The following is a 27,009-nucleotide window of genomic DNA, read 5'->3' on the forward strand; positions in this document are numbered from 1 at the left end:
CCACATGGAGGTGGAAGGTATATGATAGGCGCCCTCACAAACAAGCCACCCTTCTCCAGGCCATGGATGTCGCATGCAATGACATCACGGCAGACCAGTGTCAGGCCTGGATTCACCATGCCCGAAGATTCTTCCCAAGATGTTTGGCTAATGAAAGCATCCATTGTGATGTGGATGAGAACCTGTGGCCAAATCCACAAGACAGGGTTGATGGAAATATAAAAGTACAGTAATCAATCCTTTGTTTAGCTTTTCAAATCAAATCAAATTGTATTGGTCACACACAAGTAATCTAACAATTCCCCAACAACTACCCAATACACACAAATCTAACAAGTAATCTAATAATTCCCCAACAATAACCTAATACACACAAATCTAACAAGTATTCTAACAATTCCCCACCAACTACCTAATACACACAAATCTAAAGGGGTGAATGAGAATATGTACATATAAGTATATGGATGAGCGATGGCCGAGCGGCATAGAGTATATCCATGTGATGTGAGTAATGTAAGATATGTAACATTATTAAAGTCGCATTATTTAAAGTGACATTGTTTAAAGTGACTAGTGATCCATTTAATAAATTGTCCAGTGACTGGGTCTCAGTGTAGGCGGCAGCCTCACTGAGTGAGTGATGGCTATTTAACCATCTGATGGCCTTGAGATGGAAGCTGTTTTTCAATCTCTCTGTCCCAAGTTTGATGCACCTGTACTGACCTCGCCTTCTGGATGATAGACGTGTGAACAGGCAGTGGCTCGGGTGGTTGTTGTCCTTGATGATCTTTTTGTCCTTCCTGTGACATCGGGTGCTGTACGTGTCATGGAGGGCAGGCAGTTTGCCCCCGGTGATGCGTTGTGCAGACAGCACCATCCCTTGGAGAGCCTTGCGGTTGAGGGCGGTGCAGTTGCCGTACCAGGCTGTGATACAGCCAGACAAAATGCTCTCAATTGTGCATCTGTAAAAGTTTGTCAGGGTTATGGGTGGCAGGCCAAATTTCTTCAGCCTCCTGAGGTTGAAGAGGCGCTGTTGCACCTTCTTCAACACTGTTAGAGTGGGTGGACCATTTCAGTTTGTCTGTGATGTGTACGCCCAGGAACGTAAAACTTTACACCTTCTCTACTGCTCTCCCTTCGATGTGGATAGGGGGGTGATCCCTCTGCTGTTTCCTGAAGTCCACAATCATCTCTGTTTGGTTGACGTTGAGTGAGAGGTTGTTTTCCGGACACCACACACTGAGTGCCTTCACCTCCTCCCTGTAGGCTGTCTCATCGTTGTTGGTGATCAAGCCCACTACTGTTGTGTCGTCTGTAAACTTGCTGATTGGAGGCGTGCATGGCCACGCAGTCGTCGGTGAACAGGGAGAACAGGAGAGGGCTGAGGGAGTACAGGAGAGGGCTGAGGGAGTACAGGAGGGGGCTGAGGGAGTACAGGAGAGGGCTGAGGGAGTACAGGAGAGGGCTGAGGGAGTACAGGAGAGGGCTGAGGGAGTACAGGAGAGGGCTGAGGGAGTACAGGAGAGGGCTGAGGGAGTACAGGAGGGGGCTGAGGGAGTACAGGAGAGGGCTGAGGGAGTACAGGAGGGGGCTGAGGGAGTACAGGAGAGGGCTGAGGGAGTACAGGAGGGGGCTGAGGGAGTACAGGAGAGGGCTGAGGGAGTACAGGAGAGGGCTGAGGGAGTACAGGAGAGGGCTGAGGGAGTACAGGAGAGGGCTGAGGGAGTACAGGAGAGGGCTGAGGGAGTACAGGAGGGGGCTGAGGGAGTACAGGAGAGGGCTGAGGGAGTACAGGAGAGGGCTGAGGGAGTACAGGAGAGGGCTGAGGGAGTACAGGAGAGGGCTGAGGGAGTACAGGAGAGGGCTGAGGGAGTACAGGAGGGGGCTGAGGGAGTACAGGAGAGGGCTGAGGGAGTACAGGAGAGGGCTGAGGGAGTACAGGAGAGGGCTGAGGGAGTACAGGAGAGGGCTGAGGGAGTACAGGAGAGGGCTGAGGGAGTACAGGAGAGGGCTGAGGGAGTACAGGAGAGGGCTGAGGGAGTACAGGAGAGGGCTGAGAGAGTACAGGAGAGGGCTGAGGGAGTACAGGAGGGGGCTGAGGGAGTACAGGAGAGGGCTGAGGGAGTACAGGAGGGGGCTGAGGGAGTACAGGAGAGGGCTGAGGGAGTACAGGAGAGGGCTGGGGAGTACAGGAGAGGGCTGAGGGAGTACAGGAGAGGGCTGAGGGAGTACAGGAGAGGGCTGAGGGAGTACAGGAGGGGGCTGAGGGAGTACAGGAGGGGGCTGAGGGAGTACAGGAGAGGGCTGAGGGAGTACAGGAGAGGGCTGAGGGACTCCAGGAGAGGGCTGAGGGAGTACAGGAGGGGGCTGAGGGAGTACAGGAGGGGGCTGAGGGAGTACAGGAGGGGGCTGAGGGAGTACCGGAGAGGGCTGAGGGAGTACAGGAGAGGGCTGAGGGAGTACAGGAGGGGGCTGAGGGAGTACAGGAGAGGGCTGAGGGAGTACAGGAGAGGGCTGAGGGAGTACAGGAGGGGGCTGAGGGAGTACAGGAGGGGGCTGAGGGAGTACAGGAGGGGGCTGAGGGAGTACAGGGGGGGGCTGAGGGAGTACAGGAGGGGGCTGAGGGAGTACAGGAGGGGGCTGAGGGAGTACAGGAGGGGGCTGAGGGAGTACAGGAGAGGGCTGAGGGAGTACAGGAGAGGGCTGAGGGAGTACAGGAGGGGGCTGAGGGAGTACAGGAGGGGGCTGAGGGAGTACAGGAGAGGGCTGAGGGAGTACAGGAGAGGGCTGAGGGAGTACAGGAGAGGGCTGAGGGAGTACAGGAGAGGGCTGAGGGAGTACAGGAGGGGGCTGAGGGAGTACAGGAGAGGGCTGAGGGAGTACAGGAGGGGGCTGAGGGAGTACAGGAGGGGGCTGAGGGAGTACAGGAGAGGGCTGAGGGAGTACAGGAGAGGGCTGAGGGAGTACAGGAGAGGGCTGAGGGAGTACAGGAGAGGGCTGGGCTTGAGGGTCAGCGAAGTGGAGATGTTGTTTCCTACCCTCACCATCTGGGGTGGCCTGTCAGAAAGTCCAGGACCCAGTTGCACGGGGAGGGGTTGAGACCCAGGGCCTCCAGCTTGATGATGAGCTTGGAGGGTACTGTGGTGTTGAATGCTGAGCTGTAGTCAATGAACAGCATTCTAACATAGGTATTATTTTTGTCCAGATGGGATAGGGCAGTGTGCAGTGTGATGGCGATTGCGTCATCTGTGGACCTGTTGGGGCGGTATGCAAACTGAAGTGGGTCTAGGGTGGCCAGTAAGGTGGCGGTGATATGATCCTTGACTAGCATCTCAAAGCACTTCATTGTGACAGAAGTGAAATGACTACGGGGCGGTAGTCATTTTAGTTCAAATCAAATCCAAGTTTATTTGTCACGTGCGCCGAATTCAACATGTGTAGAACTTACAGTGGAATGCTTACGAACCAATAGTGCAAAAAAAGGTGTTAGGCGAACAAGGTAAGTAAAGAAATAAAACAACAGTAAAAAACAGGCTATATACAGTAGTGAGGCTATAAAAGTAGCGAGGGTACATACAGACACCGGTTAGCCAGGCTGTTTGAGGTAGTATGTACATGTAGATATGGTTAAAGTGACAATGCATATATGATGAACAGAGAGTAGCAGTAGCGTAAAAGAGGGGTTGGCGGGTGGTGGGTGACGGGTGGCGGAACACAATGCAGATAGCCCGGTTAGCCAATGTGCGGGAACACTGGTTGGTCGGCCCAATTGAGGTAGTATGTACATGAATGTATAGTTAAGTGAGCGTAAAAAGAGGGGTTAGGGGGGGAACACAATGCAAACAGTCTGCGTAGCCATTTGATTAGTTCAGTTTCCTTTGCTTTCTTGGATACAGGAACAATGGTAGCCATATTGAAGTATGTGGGGACAACAGACTGGGTTAGGGAGAGATGAAATATGTCTGTGAGCACACCAGCCAGCTGGTCTGCGCATGCTCTGAGGATGCGGCTAGGGATGCCGTCTGGGCCAGCAGCCTTGCGAGGGTTAACAAGTTTAAATGTTTTACTCACGTCAGCCACAGAGAAGGAGAGGGGGGAACGCAGTCTTTGTTAGTAATCTGCGACAGTGGCACTGTATTATTCTTAAAGCGGGCAAAGAAGGTGTTTAGTTTGTCTGGAAGCTGACGTCGGTATCCGTGACGTGGCTGTTTTTGTTTTTGTAGTCTGATTTCCTGTAGACCCTGCCACATACGTCTCGTGTCTGAGCCATTGAATTGAGACTCGACCTTGTCCCTGTACCGGCATTTCGCTTGTTTGATTGCCTTGCAGAGCTAATAACTACACTGTTTATATTCAGCCATATTCCAGACCTCTTTCCATAGTTAAATGCGGTGGATAACTCTTTCAATTTTACGCGAATGATGCCTTCCAGCCATGGTGTCAGAGTTTACTAGGAGTGGTGGGTTGGAGTCAGGCGCAGAGAGCAGAGGGTTCGGTAAATCATTATTTATTCTCCGGCACAAAACGGTCACGCCAAAATACTGGGCGCATAAAACAGACTAGCCCAAACACAGGACCAAACAGTCCGTAGAAAACAAACACGAAAACACATCCACAACCAGCAGAGTAACAATCCCGCACAAACCTAGGCGGACCTAACAGGCTTAAATAGACATAAATCAAGAAACGAAACAGGGAACAGGAGCAACCAATAAGACAAAACGAAACGAAAAGGAAAAAGGGATCGGTGGCGGCTAGTAGACCGGCGACGACGACCGCCGAGCACCGCCCGAACAGGCAGGGGAGCCACCTTCGTTGGGAGTCGTGACACATGGTTTCTGGTTAGGGTAGGTTTTAATGGTCACAGTGGGTACGACGTCTCCAATGCACTTATTTATAAACGCACTCCTCTGTCCTCTGAGGCTGATCAGAACATTTCCAGTATGAGTGATCAAAACAATCTTGGAGTGTGACTTCTGATTGGTCAGACCAGCGTTGAATTGTTCACGTCACTGGTACAACCGGTTTGAGTTTCTGCCTATAAGCCGGGACGAGCAAGATGGCGTCGTGGTCGGATTTGCCGAAAGGAGAACGAGGGAGGGCTTTGTATGCATTGCGGAAGTTAGAGTAGCAGTGTTCGAGAGTATTAGCCCTATGTGTCGTAAAATAAATATGCTGATAAATTTTAGGTAGCACTGTTATCAAATTTGCTTTGTTAAAATCCCCAGCTACAATAAATGCAGCCTCCGGATATATAGTTTCCAGTTTACATAGAGTCGAGTGAAGTTCCTTGAGGGCCGTCTTGCTGTTCGCTTGAGGGGGATGTACACAGCTGTGACTATAACTGACAAGAATACTCTTGGTAGGTAGAATGGCAAACATTTGATTGCAAGGAATTCTAGGTCAGGTGAGCAGAAGGACTTGAGTTCCTGTATGTTGTTATGATTACACCAAGAGTTGTTAATCATAAAGGATACACCCCTCCCTTCCTCTTCCCAGAGAGGTGTTTATCTCTGTCGGCGCGATGCATGGAGAAGCCGGATGGCTGAACCGATTCCGACAACATATTCTGAGAGAGCCATGGTTCCGTGAAACAGAGAATGTTTCAATCTCTGATGTCTCTCTGGAAGGCAACCCTCGCTGAAATTGTATCTACCTTGTTGTCAAGAGACTGGACCTTGGCGAGTAGTATACTTGGGAGCGGCTAGCGATGTGCCCGTCTACGGAGCCTGACCAGAAGACCGCTCAGTCTGCCTCTTCTGAGTCGCTGTTGTTTTGGGTCAGCTGCTGGGATTAGATCCATTGTCCTGGATGGTGGTCCGAAGAGAGGATCTGCTTCAGGAAAGTCGTATTCCTGGTTGCAATGTTGGTAAGTTGACGTTGCTCTTATATCCAATAGTTCCTCCCGGCTGTATGTAATAAGACTTTAGATTTCCTGGGGTAACAATGTAAGAAATAATACATAAAAAAACAAAATACTGCATAGTTTCCTAAGAAAGCGTAGCGAGGCGACCATCTCTGTCGGTGCCATCTCAACAAGTTTTTACCTTAAGCCAGGTGAGGTACACTGCAGTTGACGTTTAACTGTAGTTTTTTTATTTTTTGTAAATAATTATTTTTGCTTTGATTCAAAGAAACCTATGTTGTGTCGTAGCTGAATCAGAATTAGTTGGGTAACATAGATAAATAAGATGTTTTATTTACTTTCATAATATGCTTATGTGAGATACTTGTCATTAGAATGTCTCCTTTTGGACTATACTGTTAGCAGTTGGATCTCTCCCTTCTTAGCTAGGGCTCAGTCACTTGGGGCCCAGAGAGGGGAGAGGTCAGGCTTGTCTTCATATGCGAATGTATCTGTTAAACCATGTGGTGCTATACAGAATATCAGAAGGGGAGGAGGACAGAATGGAACATTGTCTTCTTATGGGAATGTGTCTGTAACTATTCGTAAACCATGTGAAGGGATGGCGTGATTAATGGGGAACCAGTTAGTTGTCTCCACAATGTCTGTACACCAGTCACTCCCTCCTTTTCTCATTGGGGGGAGGAGTATGGCAGTGTCTGGAACCATTGTATGTCCCCTCTGATGTTGCCCTTCTCTTGACCTAGTAAATGACCTAGAGGCACACTCCCCTCAGTGAGCTTGTCCAGGAGTGGGGAGAAGAGGGGGTGTATTTAAGATGGGAGTATCTAGAATTGACAATTGATATATGCCATTGGATGAGGGAATGTTTTGGTACTATGAAGTACCAAGAATGAGATTAGAGTCAAAGTGATTGTAAAAAAAACTGTAATCATGCAGCCCTAGCACGCACACACACACACACACACACACACACACACACACACACACACACACACACACACACACACACACACACACACACACACACACACACACACACACACACACACACACACACACACACACACACACACACACTTTTTCAGATGCCAGAATATTTTTTGCTGTGTCATCCAAAATCATCATAGCCCTCTTCATTAGGAACTAAACACAGAAGGGCTATGTGTGTGTGTGTGTGTGTGTGTGTGTGTGTGTGTGTGTGTGTGTGTGTGTGTGTGTGTGTGTGTGTGTGTGTGTGTGTGTGTGTGTGTGTGTGTGTGTGTGTGTGTGTGTGTGTCCACCAGCCTTTGTGTCTTGTCCTTCCATTTCTCATTTCAGGAGAATATCACACTTTCATAATGACTTCTGAACAGGCAATTAAGGTCCTGTAATACTGACAGCTGACAGCTGTGTGAGAGATTGAGAGATAGAAGGAGGAAGGAGTGAGCTGGTAGGGAGAGGGGGATGTAGTGGGGGGAGGAGAAAGAGGAGGAGGAGGAGGAGGGGTGAGCTGGTAGGGAGAGGGGGGTGTAGTGGGGGAGGAGAAAGAGGAGGAGGAGGAGGAGTGAACTGGTGGGAAGAGGGGGATGTAGTGGGGGGGAGGAGAAAGAGGAGGAGGAGGAGGAGGAGTGAGCTGGTAGGGAGAGGGGGATGTAATGGGGGAGGAGAAAGAGGAGGAGGAGGAGGAGTTAGCTGGTAGGGAGAGGGGGATGTAGTGGGGGGAGGAGAAAGAGGAGGCGGAGGAGGAATGAGCTGGTAGGGAGAGGGGGATGTAGTGGGGGGGAGGAGAAAGAGGAGGAGGAGGAGGAGGGGTGAGCTGGTAGGGAGAGGGGGGTGTAGTGGGGGGAGGAGAAAGAGGAGGAGGAGTGAGCTGTTAGGGAGAGGGGGATATAGTGGGGGGAGGAGGAGGAGGAGGAGGAGTGAGCTGGTGGGGAGAGGGGGATGTAGTGGGGGGGAGGAGGAGGAGGAGGAGGAGGAGGAGGAGGAGGAGTGAACTGGTGGGGAGAGGGGGATGTAGTGGGGGGGAGGAGAAAGAGGAGGAGGAGGAGGAGGAGCTACCTGGTAGGGAGAGGGGGATGTAATGGGGGGGAGGAGAAAGAGGAGGAGGAGGAGGAGTGAGCTGGTAGGGAGAGGGGGATGTAGTGGGGGGGGAGAAAGAGGAGGAGGAGGAGGAGTGAGCTGGTAGAGAGTGGGGGGTGTAGTAGGGGGAGGAGGAGGAGGAGTGAGCTGGTGGGGAGAGGGGGATGTAGTGGGGGGAGGAGAAATAGGAGGAGGAGGAGGAGTGAGCTGGTGGGGAGAGGGGGATGTAGTGGGGGGAGGAGAAAGAGGAGGAGGAGGAGGAGGAGTGAGCTTGTAGGGAGAGGGGGATGTAGTTGGGGGGAGGAGGAGGAGGAGTGAGCTGGTGGGGAGAGGGGGATGTAGTGGGGGGAGGAGAAATAGGAGGAGGAGGAGGAGTGAGCTGGTGGGGAGAGGGGGATGTAGTGGGTGGAGGAGGAGGAGGAGGAGGAGGAGGAGTGAGCTGGTAGGGAGAGGGGGATGTGGTGGGGGGGGGAGGAGGAAGAGGTGTGGGAGAGGGGTGAACTGGTAGGGAGACGGGGATGTAGTGGGGGGGAGGAGAAAGAGGAGGAGGAGGAGGAGGAGCTACCTGGTAGGGAGAGGGGGATGTAATGGGGGGAGGAGAAAGGGGAGGAGGAGGAGGAGTGTGCTGGTAGGTAGAGGGGGATGTAGTGGGTGGGGGAGAAAGAGGAGGAGGAGGAGGAGTGAGCTGGTAGGGAGTGGGGGGTGTAGTAGGGGGAGGAGGAGGAGGAGTGAGCTGGTGGGGAGAGGGGGATGTAGTGGGGGGAGGAGAAATAGGAGGAGGAGGAGGAGTGAGCTGGTGGGGAGAGGGGGGTGTAGTGGGGGGAGGAGAAAGAGGAGGAGGAGGAGGAGGAGTGAGCTTGTAGGGAGAGGGGGATGTAGTGGGGGGGAGGAGGAGGAGGAGTGAGCTGGTGGGGAGAGGGGGATGTAGTGGGGGGAGGAGGAGGAGGAGGAGGAGCTACCTGGTAGGGAGAGGGGGATGTAATGGGGGGAGGAGAAAGAGGAGGAGGAGGAGGAGTGTGCTGGTAGGGAGAGGGGGATGTAGTGGGGGGGGGGGAGAAAGAGGAGGAGGAGGAGGAGTGAGCTGGTAGGGAGTGGGGGGTGTAGTAGGGGGAGGAGGAGGAGGAGTGAGCTGGTGGGGAGAGGGGGATGTAGTGGGGGGAGGAGGAGGAGGAGGAGGAGTGAGCTGGTAGGGAGAGGGGGATGTGGTGGGGGGGGGGGAGGTGTGGGAGAGGGGTGAACTGGTAGGGAGACGGGGATGTAGTGGGGGGGAGGAGAAAGAGGAGGAGGAGGAGGAGGAGTTAGCTGGTGGGGAGAGGGGGATGTAGTGGGGGGAGGAGGAGGTGGGGGAGAGGGGTGAACTGGTAGGGAGAGGGGGATGTAGTGGGGGGGAGGAGAAAGAGGAGGAGGAGGGGTGAGCTGGTAGGGAGAGGGGGATGTAGAGGGGGGAGGAGGAGGAGGAGGTGTGGGAGAGGGGTGAACTGGTAGGGAGAGGGGGATGTAGAGGGGGGAGGAGGAGGAGGTGGTGGGGGAGAGGGGAGAGCTGGTAGGGAGAGGGGGATGTAGTGGGGGGAGGAGAAAGAGGAGGAGGAGGGGTGAGCTGGTAGGGAGAGGGGGATGTAGAGGGGGGAGGAGGAGGAGGAAGTGTAGGAGAGGGGTGAACTGGTAAGGAGAGGGGGATGTAGTGGGGGGGAGGAGAAAGAGGAGGAGGAGGGGTGAGCTGGTAGGGAGAGGGGGATGTAGAGGGGGGGGAGGCAGTGGTGTGGTTACTACTTGCTGCTAACAGACTCCCACTGCTGTTAAATGCATTGGCTTGGGATTGCTGTGAATGTGTAGTGCTATGCAATAAACTACAGTATGCAGATATCTGGAGCACATATAGAGAATGAAGTGAAGGTGAAGTCCCCTGCACTCAAATGGAGTTTGGACAAACTGTACATATCATATCCAATGCTGTGCTCTTATCATGAGCTTACTGTGCGGTGAAAGTGTAGAGTATCAGAGACTGATTGTGAGGCAGAACACATTAACACACACACACACACACACACACACACACACACACACACACACACACACACACACACACACACACACACACACACACACACACACACACACACACACACACACACACACACACACACACACACACACACACACACACACACACACACACACACACACTATATCCCTGTTTCATCACCTGTGTCTTCTGAGAGCAATTCTGTCAGAGTAACGATCCCATGTGTGACACTAAGTAGTGCCTAATCTGTTTCCGTACACCGGATTAATGGACGCACAAGTTGCAAGGGGAGCGTAAATCACAGTGACACCGCTCATGCTGGCTCTCCCATAGCCTGGTGGCCTGGCCCAGGTTGTGAATCCATCAATGTGAGGCAGAAATTTCACAACCCAGTCCACAATAGATTGTAAATAACGTAACAACTGTCAACAATACACAAACACTGGATAAGACACAGACTGAGAATTTCTGTTCGTACACTGTTAAAATTAACCTGTGTGTGTGTGTGTGTGTGTGTGTGTGTGTGTGTGTGTGTGTGTGTGTGTGTGTGTGTGTGTGTGTGTGTGTGTGTGTGTGTGTGTGTGTGTGTGTGTGTGTGTGTGTGTGTGTGTGTGTGTTAATCTTCACAACAAAACCTTATTTGCCGCTTTGAATATGCTTTTTGTAATGATATCTCCCCTGGGTCTATCTTTTCATTGGTAAAACGTGGTTGTCAATCGCACACTAAACACTTGTTTCAATGGCAGTCTGTTTTTCTAACCTACACCCAACCAAATATATTATTTAGCTTAATTAATTTTAAATTACAACATTGTAGATGAATGAAAGAGGGAGAGAGGCATGCAGCTGCACAGTGCAACCAGATAATTATCTCTGATGAAGCTGTCACTCCTCCAGTGAAAGGAGAGAAGGATGAGAGAGAAAGAGAGGGATGTGAGAGAAAGAGAAATGGCAATTAGAGACAAGTGAAAACCTCCTAGGTGCGCGCGCACGTACACAAACACACGTGAAAGAGAGGAGAGCTAGGATTTGTGAGGAAGAGTGGGGTGAGAAAAAGAGAGAGAGAGAGGAGAGCTAGGATTTGTGAGGAAGAGTGGGGTGAGAAAAAGAGAGAGAGAGAGGAGAGCTAGGATTTGTGAGGAAGAGTGGGGTGAGAAAAAGAGAGAGAGAGGAGCTAGGATTTGTGAGGAAGAGTGGGGTGAGAAAAAGAGAGAGAGAGGAGAGCTAGGATTTGTGAGGAAGAGTGGGGTGAGAAAAAGAGAGAGAGAGGAGAGCTAGGATTTGTGAGGAAGAGTGGGGTGAGAAAAAGAGAGAGAGAGGAGAGCTAGGATTTGTGAGGAAGAGTGGGGTGAGAAAAAGAGAGAGAGAGAGGAGAGCTAGGATTTGTGAGGAAGAGTGGGGTGGGAAAAGAGAGAGAGAGAAGAGCTAGGATTTGTGAGGAAGAGTGGGGTGAGAAAAAGAGAGAGAGAGGAGAGCTAGGATTTGTGAGGAAGAGTGGGGTGAGAAAAAGAGAGAGAGAGAGGAGAGCTAGGATTTGTGAGGAAGAGTGGGGTGAGAAAAAGAGAGAGAGAGGAGAGCTAGGATTTGTGAGGAAGAGTGGGGTGAGAAAAAGAGAGAGAGAGGAGAGCTAGGATTTGTGAGGAAGAGTGGGGTGAGAAAAAGAGAGAGAGAGGAGAGCTAGGATTTGTGAGGAAGAGTGGGGTGAGAAAAAGAGAGAGAGAGAGGAGAGCTAGGATTTGTGAGGAAGAGTGGGGTGGGAAAAGAGAGAGAGAGAAGAGCTAGGATTTGTGAGGAAGAGTGGGGTGAGAAAAAGAGAGAGAGAGGAGAGCTAGGATTTGTGAGGAAGAGTGGGGTGAGAAAAAGAGAGAGAGAGAGGAGAGCTAGGATTTGTGAGGAAGAGTGGGGTGAGAAAAAGAGAGAGAGAGGAGAGCTAGGATTTGTGAGGAAGAGTGGGGTGAGAAAAAGAGAGAGAGAGGAGAGCTAGGATTTGTGAGGAAGAGTGGGGTGAGAAAAAGAGAGAGAGAGGAGAGCTAGGATTTGTGAGGAAGAGTGGGGTGAGAAAAAGAGAGAGAGAGACCAGGTCCACAAGGCAGCAATCCCAACTTTTGCCAGGACCCTGAAGGACGTCACCCTCAACAGTAGCCCCAGCTCCTCACACAGGAGCAACAGAGCAACAGACATGCCGCCCAGACCAGCAAGACCCCCCCCCCCCCCCCCCCCCCCAGCATCACCAACCACACCCCAACCAACTGTTACCACCCCAAACAAACCCTGCCCACACCCTATATAGGCCCCCCCATATCAGACCTATGCCCCTTCTGCCCACCCCATGCAAGGACCTCAACATTACAGCAGGACATATGCCCAGGCCGTGAGCAGAGCAACAGGCCCAACCTCCATCCTGTGACCTAAGAGGTATGTATCAGATGCTCAAAATGCTCTCCTCACACCTACTGTGATGGTCCGGGCCTAAACCACACAAAAACAACACTAGACACTTAGGAACACAAAGCTTTTACTGTCTCATCCTGGAACATACAAGGTCTGAGGTCATCTGCCTTTGGCTTAAAAAGCAGGAATCCAGACATCATCAAAGACATTGGAAATACAGACATTGTCATCCTATATGAAAGATGGTATAAAGGTTACAGAGAGCTGGTAGTCCCATCCACCAAACTACCAGGTGTGAAACAGGGAAGAGACTCAGGGGGTATGCTAATTTGGTATAGAGCAGACCTAACCTACTCCATTAAATTAGTCAAAACAGGAACATTTTACATCTGGCTAGAAATGAATAAGGAAATTATCTCAACAGAGAAAAGTTTCCTCCTGTGTGCTACCTATATCCTCCCAATAGAATCCCCATACTTTAACGATGACAGCTTCTCCATCCTAGAGGGGGAGATCAACCACTTCCAGGCCCAGGGACATGTACTAGTCTGTGGTGACCTAAATGCCAGAACTGAACAAGAACCTGACACCCTCAGCACACAGGGGGACAAACACATACCTGGAGGTGACAGCATTCCCTCCCCCATATGCCCCCTTAGACACAACTACGACAACATAACCAACAAAAATGGGTCACAACTCCTACAACTCTGTCGGACGCTGGGATGTACATGGTCAATGGTAGGTTTCAATGGGACTCCTACGGTAGGAACACCTATAGCTCATCTCTTGGAAGTAGTACTGTAGAGTACTATATCACTAACCACAACCCAGAGTCTTTTAGAGCGTTCACAGTCAATCAAATTGGCTTTTTACCAAATTACCGTACAACAAACCATGTATTTACCCTGCACACCCAAATTGAAAAACAAACAAACCAAAACAAAGGCAAAGTCTTCTCATGCTTTGTTGATTTCAAAAAAGCTTTCGACTCAATTTGGCATGAGGGTCACTATACAAATTGATGGAAAGTGGTGTTGGGGGAAAAATCCATGTACACAAACATCAAGTGTTCTGTTAAAATATGCAAAAAAACACAAATTTCTTTCCACAGGGACAGCGGGTGAGACAGGGATACAGGTTAAGCCCCACCCTCTTCAACATATATATAAATGAATTGGCTAGGGCACTAGAACAGTCTGCAGAACCCGGCCTCACCCTACTAGAATCTGAAGTCAAATGTCTACTGTTTGCTAATGATCTGGTGCTTCTGTCCCCAACCAAGGAGGGCCTACAGCAGCACCTTGATATTCTGCACAGATTCTGTCAGACCTGGGCCCTGAAGGTAAATCTCAGTAAGACAAAATAATGGTGTTCCAAAAAATGTCCAGTTGCCAGGACCACAAATACAAATTCCATCTAGACACTGTTGCCTTAGAGCACATAAAAAACTATACATACCTTGGCCTAAACATCAGCGCCACAGGTAACTTCCACAAAGCTGTGAATGATCTGAGAGACAAGGCAAGAAGGGCCTTCTATGCCATCAAAAGGAACTTAAAATTCAACATACCAATTATGATCTGGCTAAAAATACTTGAATCAGTCATAGGACCCATTGCCCTTTATGGCTGTGAGGTCTGGGGTCCGCTCACCAACCAAGAATTCACAAAATGAGACAAACACCAAATTGAGACTCTGCATGCAGAATTCTGCAAAAATATCCTCAGTGTACAATGTAAAACACCAAATAATGCGTGCAGAGCAGAATTAGGCCGATACCGGCAATTATCAAAATCCAGAAAAGAGCCGTTAAATTCTACAACCACCTAAAAGGAAGCGATTCCCAAACCTTCCATAACAGAGCCATCACCTACAGAGAGATGAACCTAGAGACGAGTCCCCTAAGCAAAATGGTCCTGGGGCTCTGTTCACAAACACAGACCCCACCCAACCAAATCATGAGAAAACAAAAATATAATTATAAACACATTGGAAAGAATTTACAAAAAACATAGCAAACATGAATGCTATTGGCCCTACACAGAGAGTACACAGTGGCAGAATACCTTAGCATTGTGACTGACAAAAAAATTATGGAAGCTTTCACTATGTGCACACTGCCCACAAAATGAGGTGGAAACTGAGCTGCATGTCTTAACCTCCTGCCAAATGTATGACCATATTAGAGACACATATTCCCTCAGATTACACAGACCCACAAATAAACTCCCATATCTATTGGGTGAAATCCCAGCAGCAAGATGAGTGACCTGTTGCCACAAGAAAAGGGCAACCAGTGAACAACAAATACCATTGCAAATTACAACCCATATTTATGTTAATTTATTTTCCAATTTGTATTTTAACTATACTGAACAAAAATGTAAATGCAACATGCAACAATTTCAACGATTTTACTGAGTTGCTGTTGATATAAAGAAATCAGTCTATTGAAATCAATTCATTAGGCCCTAATCTATCGATTTCACATGACTGGGCAGGGCATAGGCCCACCCACTTGGGAACCAGGCCCACCCACTGGGGAGCCAGGCCCAGCCAATCAGAATGAGGTTTTCCCCACAAAGGGACTTTATTACATACAGAAATACTCCCCAGTTTCATCTGCTGTCTGGGTGGCTGTTGTCAGACGATCCCGCATATGAAGTAGCCGGATGTGGAGGTCCTGGGCTGGCATTTTTACACGTGGTCTGCGGATGTGAGGCCGGTTGGACGTGCTGCCAAAATTATCTTTAACGATGTTGGAGGCGGCTTATGGTAATTGCGTTTTCCCTCAAAACTTGAGACATCTGTGGCATTGTGCTGTGTGAGAAAACTGCACGTTTTAGTGGCCTTTTGTTGTCCCCAGCACAAGGTGCACCTGTGTAATGATAATGGAGTTTAATCAGCTTCTTGAAATGCCACACCTGTCAGGTAGATGGATTATCTAGACAAAGGAGAAATGCTTACTAACAGGGATGTAAACAAATGTGTCCACAACATTTGAGAGAAATATTTTTTTGTGCTTATGGAACATTTCTGTAATATTTTATTTTAGCTCATACAACATGGGACCAACACTTTACACGTTGCGCTTAAATTTTTGTTCAGTATATTTGCACATCGTTACAACACTGTACATTACCAAAATATGACATTTGAAATGTCTCTATTCCTTTGCAACTTTTGTGAGTGTAATGTTTACTGTTTCACTTTTGTTTATTATCTATTTCACTTACTTTGGCAATGTAAACATATGTAAACATATGCCAATAAAACCCTTGGAATTGAATTGAGAGAGCGACAGAGAGAGAAAGAGAGCGCAAGAGAGAGAGAGAGAGAGACAAGGAGAGAGAAAGAGCGCAAGAGAGAGAGAGAGAGAGAGGGAGAGAGAGAGAGAGAGAGAGAGAGAGAGAGAGAGAGAGAGAGAGGGGGAGAGAGAGAGACAAGGAGAGAGAGAAGGCGTGACAGAAAGAGGAAGAGAGACAGGGAGAGAGAGAGCGAGAGAGAGAGGGAAAGACAGGGAGAGACAGGAGGGAATTAAATATGGGTTAGTGGGTGTAAGAAGCGCAAGCTGTTATATTTTGTCATCTGACGCTGCGTTTGGGGGTTGGCCCTTTTGTAGTATTTCATATGACACAACCTAACTTCCCACCTAGTACAGTAGGCTTTGTGAGTGAGTGAGTGGGATGTCTCTCTGCCTCCACCCTTTCTTCTCCCCTTCCCTCCCTCCCTCTCTCTCCCTCTCTCTTTTGTGCTCTCTGTCTATCTGTATGGGTAGTGGGCTGGAAAGCAGAGGAGTAGAATGACATTCTTTTATCTAACAGTATGCTTCACTCTACACTGCTGCCACTCAGCAATGACCTACAACAAGCACAGCCACACGCACGCACGCACGCACGCACGCACGCACGCACGCACGCACGCACGCACGCACGCACGCACGCACGCACGCACGCACACACACACACACACACACACACACACACACACACACACACACACACACACACACACACACACACACACACAAAGGCAGATATATTAAAGGCAGTAACAACAGGGGCACCCATACAAAGCAGGCGCAAATACACAACATACACACAAATACATACACAACGGCAGCAATCACACACACACACACACATCAAAAGGAATATCCATCCAATCCGGTACGTGCACATTCTAGGTCACTGAAGCTTGCAGTGCTGCACAAAACACACTCCCAAACAAATGCACTGTGATACGCTATACCTGTGTGTGTTTGTGGCATCAATCAGACACCCCTCACTGCCCAACACCCCCCAGACAGATGTACCCTGTTGTCCCTCCAACCTCTCCCCATCCCTCCCTCTCTCTCCTCCCTCACCTTCAACCTCTCCCCATCCCTCCCCATCTCTAATCCCTGCCCCCAAACTCTCCCCATCCCTGCCCTCCAACCTCTCCACATCCCTCCCTCTCTCTCATCCGTGCTCTCCAACCTCTCACCATCCCTCCCTCTCTCTCTCATCCCCTCCAACCTCTTCTCCTCCCTCCCTCCCTCCCTCCCTCCCTCCCTCCCTCCCTCCCTCTCTCTCTCTCTCATCTCTCCCCTCCAACCTCTCCCCATCCCTCTCTCTCTTTCTCTCTCATCCCTCCCCTGCAACCACTCCTCATCCCTCTCTCTCTCATCCCTCCCCTCCAAATTCTCCTCATCCATCTCTCTCTCTCCCCGTCCCTCCCCATCTCTCATACCTCCCCATCAACCTCTCCCCATCTTTCATGCCTCCCCTCTAACCTCTCCCATCCCTTCCCATCTCTCATCCCCCCTCTCCAACCTCTCCCCATCCCTCCCTTTCTCTTATCCCTCCCCTCCATTCTCTCCCCATCCATCCATCCCTCCCCATCTCTCATCCCTGCCCTCCAACCTCCCCTCATCCCTCCCCATATCTCATCCCTGCCCTCCAACCTCTCCCATTCCCTCCCTCTCTCTCATCCCTGCCCTCCAACCTCTCCCCATCCCTCCCCATCTCTCATCCCTCCCATCCAACATCTCCCCATCCCTCCCCATCTCTCATCCCTCCCCTCCAACTTCTCCCCATCCCACCATCTCTATTACCCCTCCCATCCAATCTCTCCCCATCCACCCATTCCTCCCCATCTCTCATCCCTCCCATCCAACATCTCCCCATCCCTCCCCATCTCTCATCCCTCTCCTCCAACTTCTCCCCATCCCACCATCTCTATTACCCCTCCCCTCCAATCTCTCCCCATCCACCCATTCCTCCCCATCTCTCATCCCTCCCATCCAACATCTCCCCATCCCTCCCCATCCCTCCCCATCTCTCATCCCTCCCCTCCAACTTCTCCCCATCCCACCATCTCTATTACCCCTCCCCTCCAATCTCTCCCCATCCATCTATCCCTCCCCATCTCCCATCCCTCCCATCCAACCCCTCCCCATCTCACATCCCTCCCCTCCAACCTCTCCCCATCCCTCCACATCTCTCATCCCTCCCCTCCAACTTATCCCCATCCCTCCACATATCTCATCCCTCCCCTCCAACCTCTCCCCATCCCTCCATATCTCTCATCCCTCCTCTCCAATCTCTCCCCATCCCTCCACATCTCTCATCCCTCCCATCCAATCTCTCCCCATCCCTCCAGATCTCTCATCCCTCCCGTCCAACCTCTCCCATCCCTCCCATTCTCTCATCCCTCCCCTCCAACCTCTCCCATCCCTCCCCATCTCTCATCCCTTCCCTCCAACCTCTCCCCATCCCTCCCCATCTCTCATCCCTCCCCTCCAAACTCTCCCCATCTCTCATCCCTCCCCTCCAACCTCTCCCAATCCCTCCCATTCTCTCATCCTTTCCCTCCAACCTCTCCCATCCCTCCCCATCTCTCATCCCTCCCCTCCAACTTCTCCCCATCCCGCCCTCTCTCTTACCCCTCCCCTCAAATCTCTCTCCATCCATCCATCCCTCCCCATCTCTCATCCCTGCCCTCCAACCTCTCCCCTTCCCTCCCCATCTCTCATCCCTCCCCTCCAACCTCTCCCCATCTCACATCCCTCCCCTTCAACCTCTCCCCTTCCCTCCCCATCTCTCATCCCTCCCCTCTAACCTCTCCCCATTTCACATCCCTCCCCTTCAACCTCTCCCCTTCCCTCCCCATCTCTCATCCCTCCCCTCCAACCTCTCCCCATCTCACATCCCTCCCGTTCAACTTATCCCCATCCCTCCACATCTCTCATCCCTCCCTTCCAATCTCTCCCCATCCCTCCACATCTCTCATCCCTCCCATCCAATCTCTCCCCATCCCTCCACATCTCTCATCCCTCCTCTCCAACCTCTCCCCATCCCTCCCATTCTCTCATCCCTCCCCTCCAACCTCTCCCCATCCCTCCCATTCTCTCATCCCTATCCTCCAACCTCTCCACATCCCTCCCCATCTCTCATCCCTCCCCTCCAAACTCTCCTCATCTCTCTCTCTCTCTCTCATCCCTCCCCTCCAACCTCTCCTCATCCCTGTCTGTCTCTCATCCCTCCCCTCCAACCTCTCCTCATCCCCCTCTCTCTTATCCCACCCCTCCAACCTCTCCCCATCCATCCCATTCTCTCATCCCTCCCCTCCAACCTCTCCCCATCTCTCATCCCTCCCCTCCAACCTCTCCTCATCCCTCTCTTATCCCTCCCCTCCAACCTCTCCCCATCCCTCTCTCTCTCTCTCTCTCTCTTTCTCTCACACACTCTCTCTCTCTCTCTGTCATCCCTCCCCTCAAACCTCTCCTCATCCCTCTATCTCATTCCTCCCCCTCCAACCTCTCCTCATCTCTCTCTCATCCCTCACCATCACATATCCCTCCCCTCCAACCTTCTCTCTCTCTATTTCTTTCTCTCTCTCTTTCTCTCCTCTCTCTCTTTCTCTCTCTCTATTTATCTCTCTCTTTCTCTCCTCTCACTCTCCTCTCTCTCTGTTGTTCCTTCCCTCTCCTCTCCCTTTCACCCTCCCCAATCCCCCCCCCCTCTCTCGCTCTCTCTCCATACATGGCTCACTGAGTGAACAGCCTGAAGCTGTCTACATGGCTCTGTTCACTGTTGTTTTACAGTACTCTCTCTTTCTCTCTCACTCCCCCTCCCCTCTCTCTCACTCTTTTCTCTCTCTCACTCCATGCTCTCTTACTCTCCTCTATCCTCTTTCTTATTCTCCGCAATCCGAAAGGAATTGGCAACTCACAGATGTCTTTGGGGAAAAGCTTTCACACCATTTCTCATTCCATATAAAACCCTGGCAGCATTCAGGCGGTGGAGTACTCACCCCAGGTAGGGTTTTCTGCTCATGCAATGCATTCTGGGCTTTGATGGCAGACTCCCTGGCACAGTAGGTGAGAAACGCACATCCTGTCAATCAAAACAGACCAACAAGGGTTAGTCACACACACACAGACACACACATGAATGCAGCTTGCTCACACAAGCCCCCCCCCCCCCCCCCTCTCTCTCTCTCTCTCTTTCTCTCTCTCTCTCACACACACACACACACACACACACACACACACAGACACACACACAGACACACTCACTTGGCAATACTGGCCTAAACCCTGTTGATTGTGTATGCGTTGCCTATGCAATGTGATGTATAGACGTGACGGTGGTAAAATATACGTTTCGATTTTCTGACAAATAATCCCTATTTTTGTTTGCATCATGACACTGCGGTGGCGCGGGGAAAAACACTATGTTATGCGCTCAGCTGGCGCAAACAAACATTGGCGTGTAATAATTAGGGCAAGAAAAAAAGTGTTGGGAAGTGTGACGAGCCTTTAGCTGTGAGACCAACTTGCATTTGACTTATATGAACTCACATGATCATGCTACTCCTACGCACTAAAAGAGAGAATCTGTCGAGATGAGAAGAACCCCAAATAAATCAGTTATGCTATTATTATGGGGAAATTACAGTAATAATGTTAAGACTATATGCAACCTTATTCTGCAAGTCATATGGGCTTTTCAGTACAAGGTGCGTAGACTAACACACTATTGCATTACAGACATCAAAAGAGAGAATAGATGATGAGAGACAATCTATCACAAAAAGGAACAAAAATGGAATGACTATTGCGTTTCATACAGATGATAATTACATCGTAATAATACAGTAACCTAATTACAACGTAAAGACCATCTGTGTGGGAATGCGACATAAACGCTACCTTTATGCATGCCTGTGTATCGGTCCTTCAGAACAGACAATTCGTGGATTTTCCCAAACTGCTCAAAGAGAGGTTTCAGGTCTTTTTCCTCGAGGTTCCGCGGTATCTGTCCAATGAAGAGCTTGATGGCGTCCTGGTCTTTCATGGCGCCGCTGTCCGTGTGCATGGAGACGGTTTCGGGTCCGTTCATGGGCTTCGGAACAGGGCTGTGATCGAGCTGATGCTGATGAGCGATAAGTAAGAGCGGCTGCTGTAGAAGCAGGTTGACGGGGGCGGGATGAGGCGGCTGGGGATGATGCTGCTGCTGATGCCTTCTGCTTTCACTCTGTGTAAATCTGGCCATGCTGAGCTGGGAGTAGGTTGGAGGACAGTGACAACACACACTGAGACACGCACACACACTAGTAGGCTACTGAGAGGGTAAGAGCGATGCACTCAGATGGAAACACACACGGGCTTGTTCTGTCCCAATTCCCAAATGGCACCTGTCTTCTTCACGCTCGGGTTTGGTGGAAGAAGTGGGTTGAAATTTTTGAGAATCGTTGGTTGTTGAGCAACATCTGCTGGAGATGACGAGGAACTACAACTGTGATCAGCATGGCCTCTGATTTCATGTGCTCTTAGTTTTTCACTCCTTTTGTTATTCATCTATGTTTTATTTCCCTTTAGTACATTTTTTTGTGTGTGAAATATATTGAGAAGTGTAAATGCTCTTTGATTAAAGTTAGATTAAATTGAAACAGGTTGATATCATATCCCGATAGAAGGCGTCCTTTCCTTGTCTGCTTTTATCAGAGAGGATTTGACAAAGATTTGACTTGTTAAACAATAGAAACAACCTTTATAGTCACCCACCTTCACCCATCAGTGGTAACCTAATGGGGGTTAGGTGATGAGAGGACAGGAAACTATGCCGATAGCTTGATTGCAGAAACCAGAATTGGTGGTTCTTGAGTGACACCTTGAGATGGGTATTTGGAGGTACAATTATGATTGAAACGGCTACAGTATAGGAAGGCAATTCGGTAACATTATACTATGCTAACTTAAACTATACAGTATATTATAAACTGAGTGGTTCGAGCCCTGAAGCTGATTGGCTGACAGCCATGGTATATCAGACCATATACCATGGGTATAAAAAACATGTATTTTTACTGCTCTAATTAAGTTGGTAACCAGTTTATAATAGCAATAAGGAACATCGGAGGTTTGTGATATATGTCCAATATACCACGGCTAAGGGCTGTGTCAAGGCACTCAGCATTGCGTCGTGTTTAAGAACAGCCCTCAACCATGGTATATTGGCTATATACCACATCCCCTCAGGCATTATTGCTTAAATATATACTATACTAACTATACTAACTGTGCAGTATACAGAGCCTCCACACTCCAGACAATCCCTTATCTAATTTATGTCAACACCACTGATCTCAAAAGACTTGACAGATACTAGAACCACGAAGGAAACTTATCCTATAAATGGTTGATGGATGGATAGATTGGTTGATTGATAAATTCAATAATTGATGAAGCCTTAAAAAGACACAAGCATTTATTTTTTAATGACTGTACTGTTAGCGACACTTTTCCCATGAATGAAGGTATCCCCCTCTCCAAATCAAAATCAAACATGGATTCTATGGCATGTTTTTGCTTTGCACACACCCCTGTCTGTGTTTCACACCTGTTGCCTAAATATCCTCTCAAATATGGGCGCCGTGCTGCCACAGAGAAGAAGTAGAAAGGAGCGTGTGCGTGCAAACAATATCCATGTTTTCTTTTTATTTGGGGAGGGGGTGGTAGCATCTAACAACTCAATGTAATACTTTCTTGTGCACTGCTCGCTGATGTAAGGAATGCCGATTTAGTAACAACTGTTTGCCGACTATGAATACCTCTTAATGTGGTTACCATACGCTGCTAAACAAGTACAGCACAGGAGGTTGGTGGCACCTTAATTGGGGAGGAGGGGCACGTGGTAATGATTGGAGCGGAATCAGTGGAATGGTATCAAATACATCAAACACATGGTTTCCACATGTTTGATGCCATTAAAATAGCTCTGTTCCAGACTTTACTATAAGCCGTCCTCCCCTCAGTAGCCTCCACTGAAGTACAGTCAGTAGTGTAGTGGAGGATATACGCAAGCAAACACAGTTTATGCATGCACCTTTTTTTTTTTCTCAACTGTTTACCTACCTTTTGCAGAGAAATGCATTGAAAGTAGCCTATAGGGAGCACTGCTAATTATTATTAATTTTGCTATCATTTAAAGTCATATTACCCACTTATGAAATGTTGATCGCCAGCTCATGGTTGTCACCAGTTACCAAGCCACAAAGTCATAAACCTCGCCTCCCATACAGAACAAATTATATATGTATTTTACTTATATGTTTTATACAGGCATATATGGTGAAAAAATACAGTATATGCCCATATATGCTTATATATGTATCCACACATATAAGCATACATCAGTACATATACAGTACCAGTCAAAAGTTTGGACACACCTACTCATTCAAGGGTTTTTCTTTATTTGAACTATTTTCTACATTGCATAATAATAGTGAAGACATCAACACAATGAAATAACACATATGGAATCATGTAGTAACCAAAAAAGTGTTAAACAAATCTAAATATACTTAATATTTTAGACTCTTCAAATAGCCACCCTTTGCCTTGATGGCAGCTTTGCACATTCTTGGTATTCTCTCAACCTGTCACACCCTGATCTGTTTCACCTGTCTTTGTGATTGTCTCCACCCCCCTCCTGGTGTCACCCATCTTCCCCATTATTCCCAGTGTTCATTATTCCCAGTGTTCTATTCCTGTGTTCTCTGTTTGTCTGTTGCCAGTTCGTCTTGTCAAGCTTACCAGTGTGTTTTTCTGAGCGCCTGTTTTTTCTAGTCCTAGCGGTTCTGACCTCTTGCCTGCCCTGACACTAAGCCCGCCTGCCTGAACATTCAGCCTGCCCTAAACTCGAGCCTGCCTGAACATTCAGTCTGCCCTAAACTTGAGCCTGCCTGAACATTCAGTCTGCCCTAAACTCGAGCCTGCCTGAACATTCAGCCTGCCCTAAACTTGAGCCTGCCTGAACATTCAGTCTGCCCTAAACTCGAGCCTGCCTGAACATTCAGCCTGCCCTAAACTTGAGCCTGCCTGAACATTCAGCCTGCCCTAAACTCGAGCCTGCCTGAACATTCAGTCTGCCATAAACTCGAGCATGCTTGCCGCCCTGTACCATTTGGACTCTGACCGGGTTTATGAACCTTTGTCTGTCCTCGACCTGCCCCTTGTTGTTTAGTAACCATATGCCTCATGTGTCTGCATCTGGGTCTCGCCCTCTGTCGTTATAGTACGAACTGGCCAAGACTGACCCAGCAGACTCAGACCGGCTCCATCACGCTGTCTCCCTGCAGGGAGCCACCATTCAAAAACATGAGGAGCTACTCCAGAACCTTATGGAAGGGCTCCATTCGCGGGCGGAACGCCATGACCATTGGTTCAAGACGTTACTGCAGCAATTACGTGGATTATCTCACAGGCAGCATACCACAACAGAGACCTCCCAGTCGCTCAGTAACTCCCCTACCAGTGATGGGTTTGTACAGCCTACCCCGGCTCCCCGAGAACCCCATTTGTCTCCTCCAGAGTTATATTCCGGGGATCCTGAAACCTGCCGGGCGTTTCTTTCTCAGTACTCCATCATTTTTGAGCTGCAGCCATATTCGTTCCCTTCTGATTGGTTGAAGATAGCGTATCTGATTATGCTAATGCCTGGAAGGGCGCTCTCCTGGGCTACGGCAGTTTGGGCGCAACAATCCACCATTTGTCGTAATCTGGAAGATTTCATGGCAGAGGTGAGGAAGGTGTTTGAATCTCCAGGATCTGGGAGCGAGGCGGCTCGAACACTACTTGGATTACGTCAAGACTCCTGTAGTTTGGCAGACTACGCAGTACATTTTCGTACATTGGCCGCCGAGAGTGCCTGGAATCCGGAGTCCCTATTTGATACCTTCCTTCATGGACTGTCGGAGGAGATAAAAGACGAGCTTGCAGCTCGGGAGTTACCTTTGGACCTCGATTCCCTCATTGCCCTAACCATTAGGATTGGTTGGCGTCTACAGGAAAGCAGGAGTGAGAGGAGGATGGGTCTCGGTCACACTTGTTCATCGGCTGCTGCCTGCTCACCTCTGAAGAAGTCCGGAAGTCCCCGACGTCTGCATTTCTGAGAGGAGCAGAAGCCACCCGAGTTCCCTCGGTAATCATCGGCGACGGTTGACTAATTTACTCTGGAGCCTATGCAACTGGGCAGAGCTAGATTATTGCGTAAGGAACATTCATGAAGGTTGAGCTCCAACTGTTGTCTGTATTGTGGTGCTGCTGGGCATTACATAGCCACCTGCCCAGTAAAAGATCAGGCTCATCAGTAGGAACGAGTACGTAGGTGGGCCAGACTGGGAGTTTTCTAACTCCCATTACTCGTACTCCCTTTGTTATCGTGCTGTCGGGTGACCGGTCTAAGTCTCTCCGGGTGCTCATCGACTCTGGGGCTTATGAGAGTTTTATGGACGCTACCCTGGCATCTGCGCTAGGTTTCCCCACGCAACTCCTCTCCATTCCCATGGATGCCAGAGCACTGGACGGCCGCTCCATTGGCAGGGTCACGCACAGCACAGTTCCCTTAACCTGCAGGTATCAGGCCATCACAGTGAGTCCATACAGCTTCTCCGTATTGAATCTCCCCACATCTCTGTTTTGGGATTCTCATGGCTCCAGAAGCACAACCCTGTTATTGACTAGTTCAATCCTGGGTTGGAGCCCGTTTTGCCACTCAAATTGCCTTAAGGCGGCACAGCCTCCTCTGGGACGTTCTCCTCCAGGTTTAAGTAAAGCCTCGGATTTCTCTGCCATTCCCGCAACTTAACGTATCCTAACGCCCAGGGTCCAAAAATGTGAAGCCGAACACCCTCTCTCGCCTGTACAGTTCCGCTGCCACACCCACTGAATCTGAGACCATCTTCCCTACCTCATTTCTTGCGGCTCCGGTTGTTTGGGGTATTGAGGCCCTGGTCCGCAAGGCACAACGTTCCCAGCAGGACCCTGGGGGCCCCGGCTAATCGGATGTTCGGATTTGGCTCGGTCTCAGGTCCTGGAATTGGCTCATTCCGCCAGGGTTACCTGTCATCCTGGCGCCCGTCGAACCCTGGCCTTCCTCTGACAACGCTTCTGGTGGCTCACTATGGTTCCTGATGTCTCGGTCTTCTTCGCCGCATGCACTGTATGTGCTCAAAATAAGACTCAGCGGCAAGCTCCATCTGACCTCCTTCAGGCACTCCCTGTTCGTCATCGCCCCTGTTCCCATATTTCCCTGGATTTTGTCAACGGGCTCCCTCCGTCAGATTGCAACGCCACCATTCTGACGGTGGTGGACAAGCCACCCATTTCATCCCTCTCCAGAAGTTACCTTCAGCCAAGGAGACGGCCCAGCTCATGGTGCAGCACATCTTTCGAATCCATGGACTCCCGGTTGACATTGTCTCTGACCGTGGTCCTCAATTCTCATCCTGATTCTGGAAGGCGTTCTGCACCCTTATTCGGTCGTCGGCCAGCCTGTCCTCCGGGTTTCATCTCCAGTCCAATGGCCAGTCGGAGCGAGCCAGAAAACACATGGAAACAACACTTCAGTGTCTCATCTCTACCAACCACACCACCTGGAGCCAGCAACTGTTCTAGGTGGAGTATGCTAGGAACACTATTCCCTACTGGGCTCTAACATTTTGAGTGCTCCATGGAATATCAGCCCCCGCTCTTCCCAGAGCAAGAAGTAGAAGTCAACACCCTCAGCCCAGACGTTCATCCGCCGCTGTCGGCGTACTTGGAAAAGAGCTCGGTCGGCTCTTCTCAAGACCACCTCGAGATATCGTCGACAAGCGGATTGCCTCCAGACTCCGGCTCCCCACTATCATCTCGGGCAGAGGGTATGTCTGTCTACACAGGACCTGCCCCACAGGTGGAGTCCCGCAAACTTTCCCCACGTTTTATTGGTCCTTTCCGCATCTCTAGAGTCCTGCTGTTCATCTTCTGTTACCCCGTACCCTCCGTGTACACCCTAATTTTCATGTGTCCAGGATTAAGCCCTTGTCTCACAGCTCTTTGTCTTCTGTTTCCAGTTTCCCTCCTCCCTGTGTCATCGATGGCCATCCGGCGTACAGAGTGAGACGCCTCCTGAGTGTTCGACCACGAGTCAGAGGTTTCCAGTACCTAGTTGACTGGGAGGGTTATGGCCTGGAGGACAGATGCTGGGGTCCCCGCTAAAGACATCCTGGAACTGGCCCTCATCGCCGACTTTCACCGCCGGCACCCTGGTCAACCAGGTGGTGCCCCTGGGGGGGGGGGGGGGGTACTGTCACACTCTGATCTGTTACACCTGTCTTTGTGATTGTCTCC

At 49.9% G+C, this 27,009-nt stretch overlaps 1 protein-coding gene across 5 annotated transcripts in view; it reads right to left on the reverse strand.

The window, feature by feature from the left end:
• The window catches only part of LOC139550357 (CUGBP Elav-like family member 5), a 96,107-nt gene extending 75,081 nt beyond the window's left edge, over positions 1–21,026 (reverse strand). For all 5 annotated transcript variants that reach the window (XM_071361218.1, XM_071361217.1, XM_071361216.1 and 2 more), the window contains exons 1-2: positions 20,545–21,026; positions 19,644–19,726 (exon numbers count right to left, since the gene is read on the reverse strand). In XM_071361218.1, the coding sequence (XP_071217319.1) occupies positions 19,644–19,726; positions 20,545–20,887 (426 nt within the window). In that variant the 5' untranslated portion in view covers positions 20,888–21,026. The remainder of the gene's footprint in view (positions 1–19,643; positions 19,727–20,544) is intronic.
• Between the last annotated feature and the right edge of the window lie 5,983 nt (positions 21,027–27,009).

Source organism: Salvelinus alpinus, chromosome 23, assembly GCF_045679555.1.
Source record: "Salvelinus alpinus chromosome 23, SLU_Salpinus.1, whole genome shotgun sequence".
Taxonomy (NCBI): domain Eukaryota; kingdom Metazoa; phylum Chordata; class Actinopteri; order Salmoniformes; family Salmonidae; genus Salvelinus; species Salvelinus alpinus.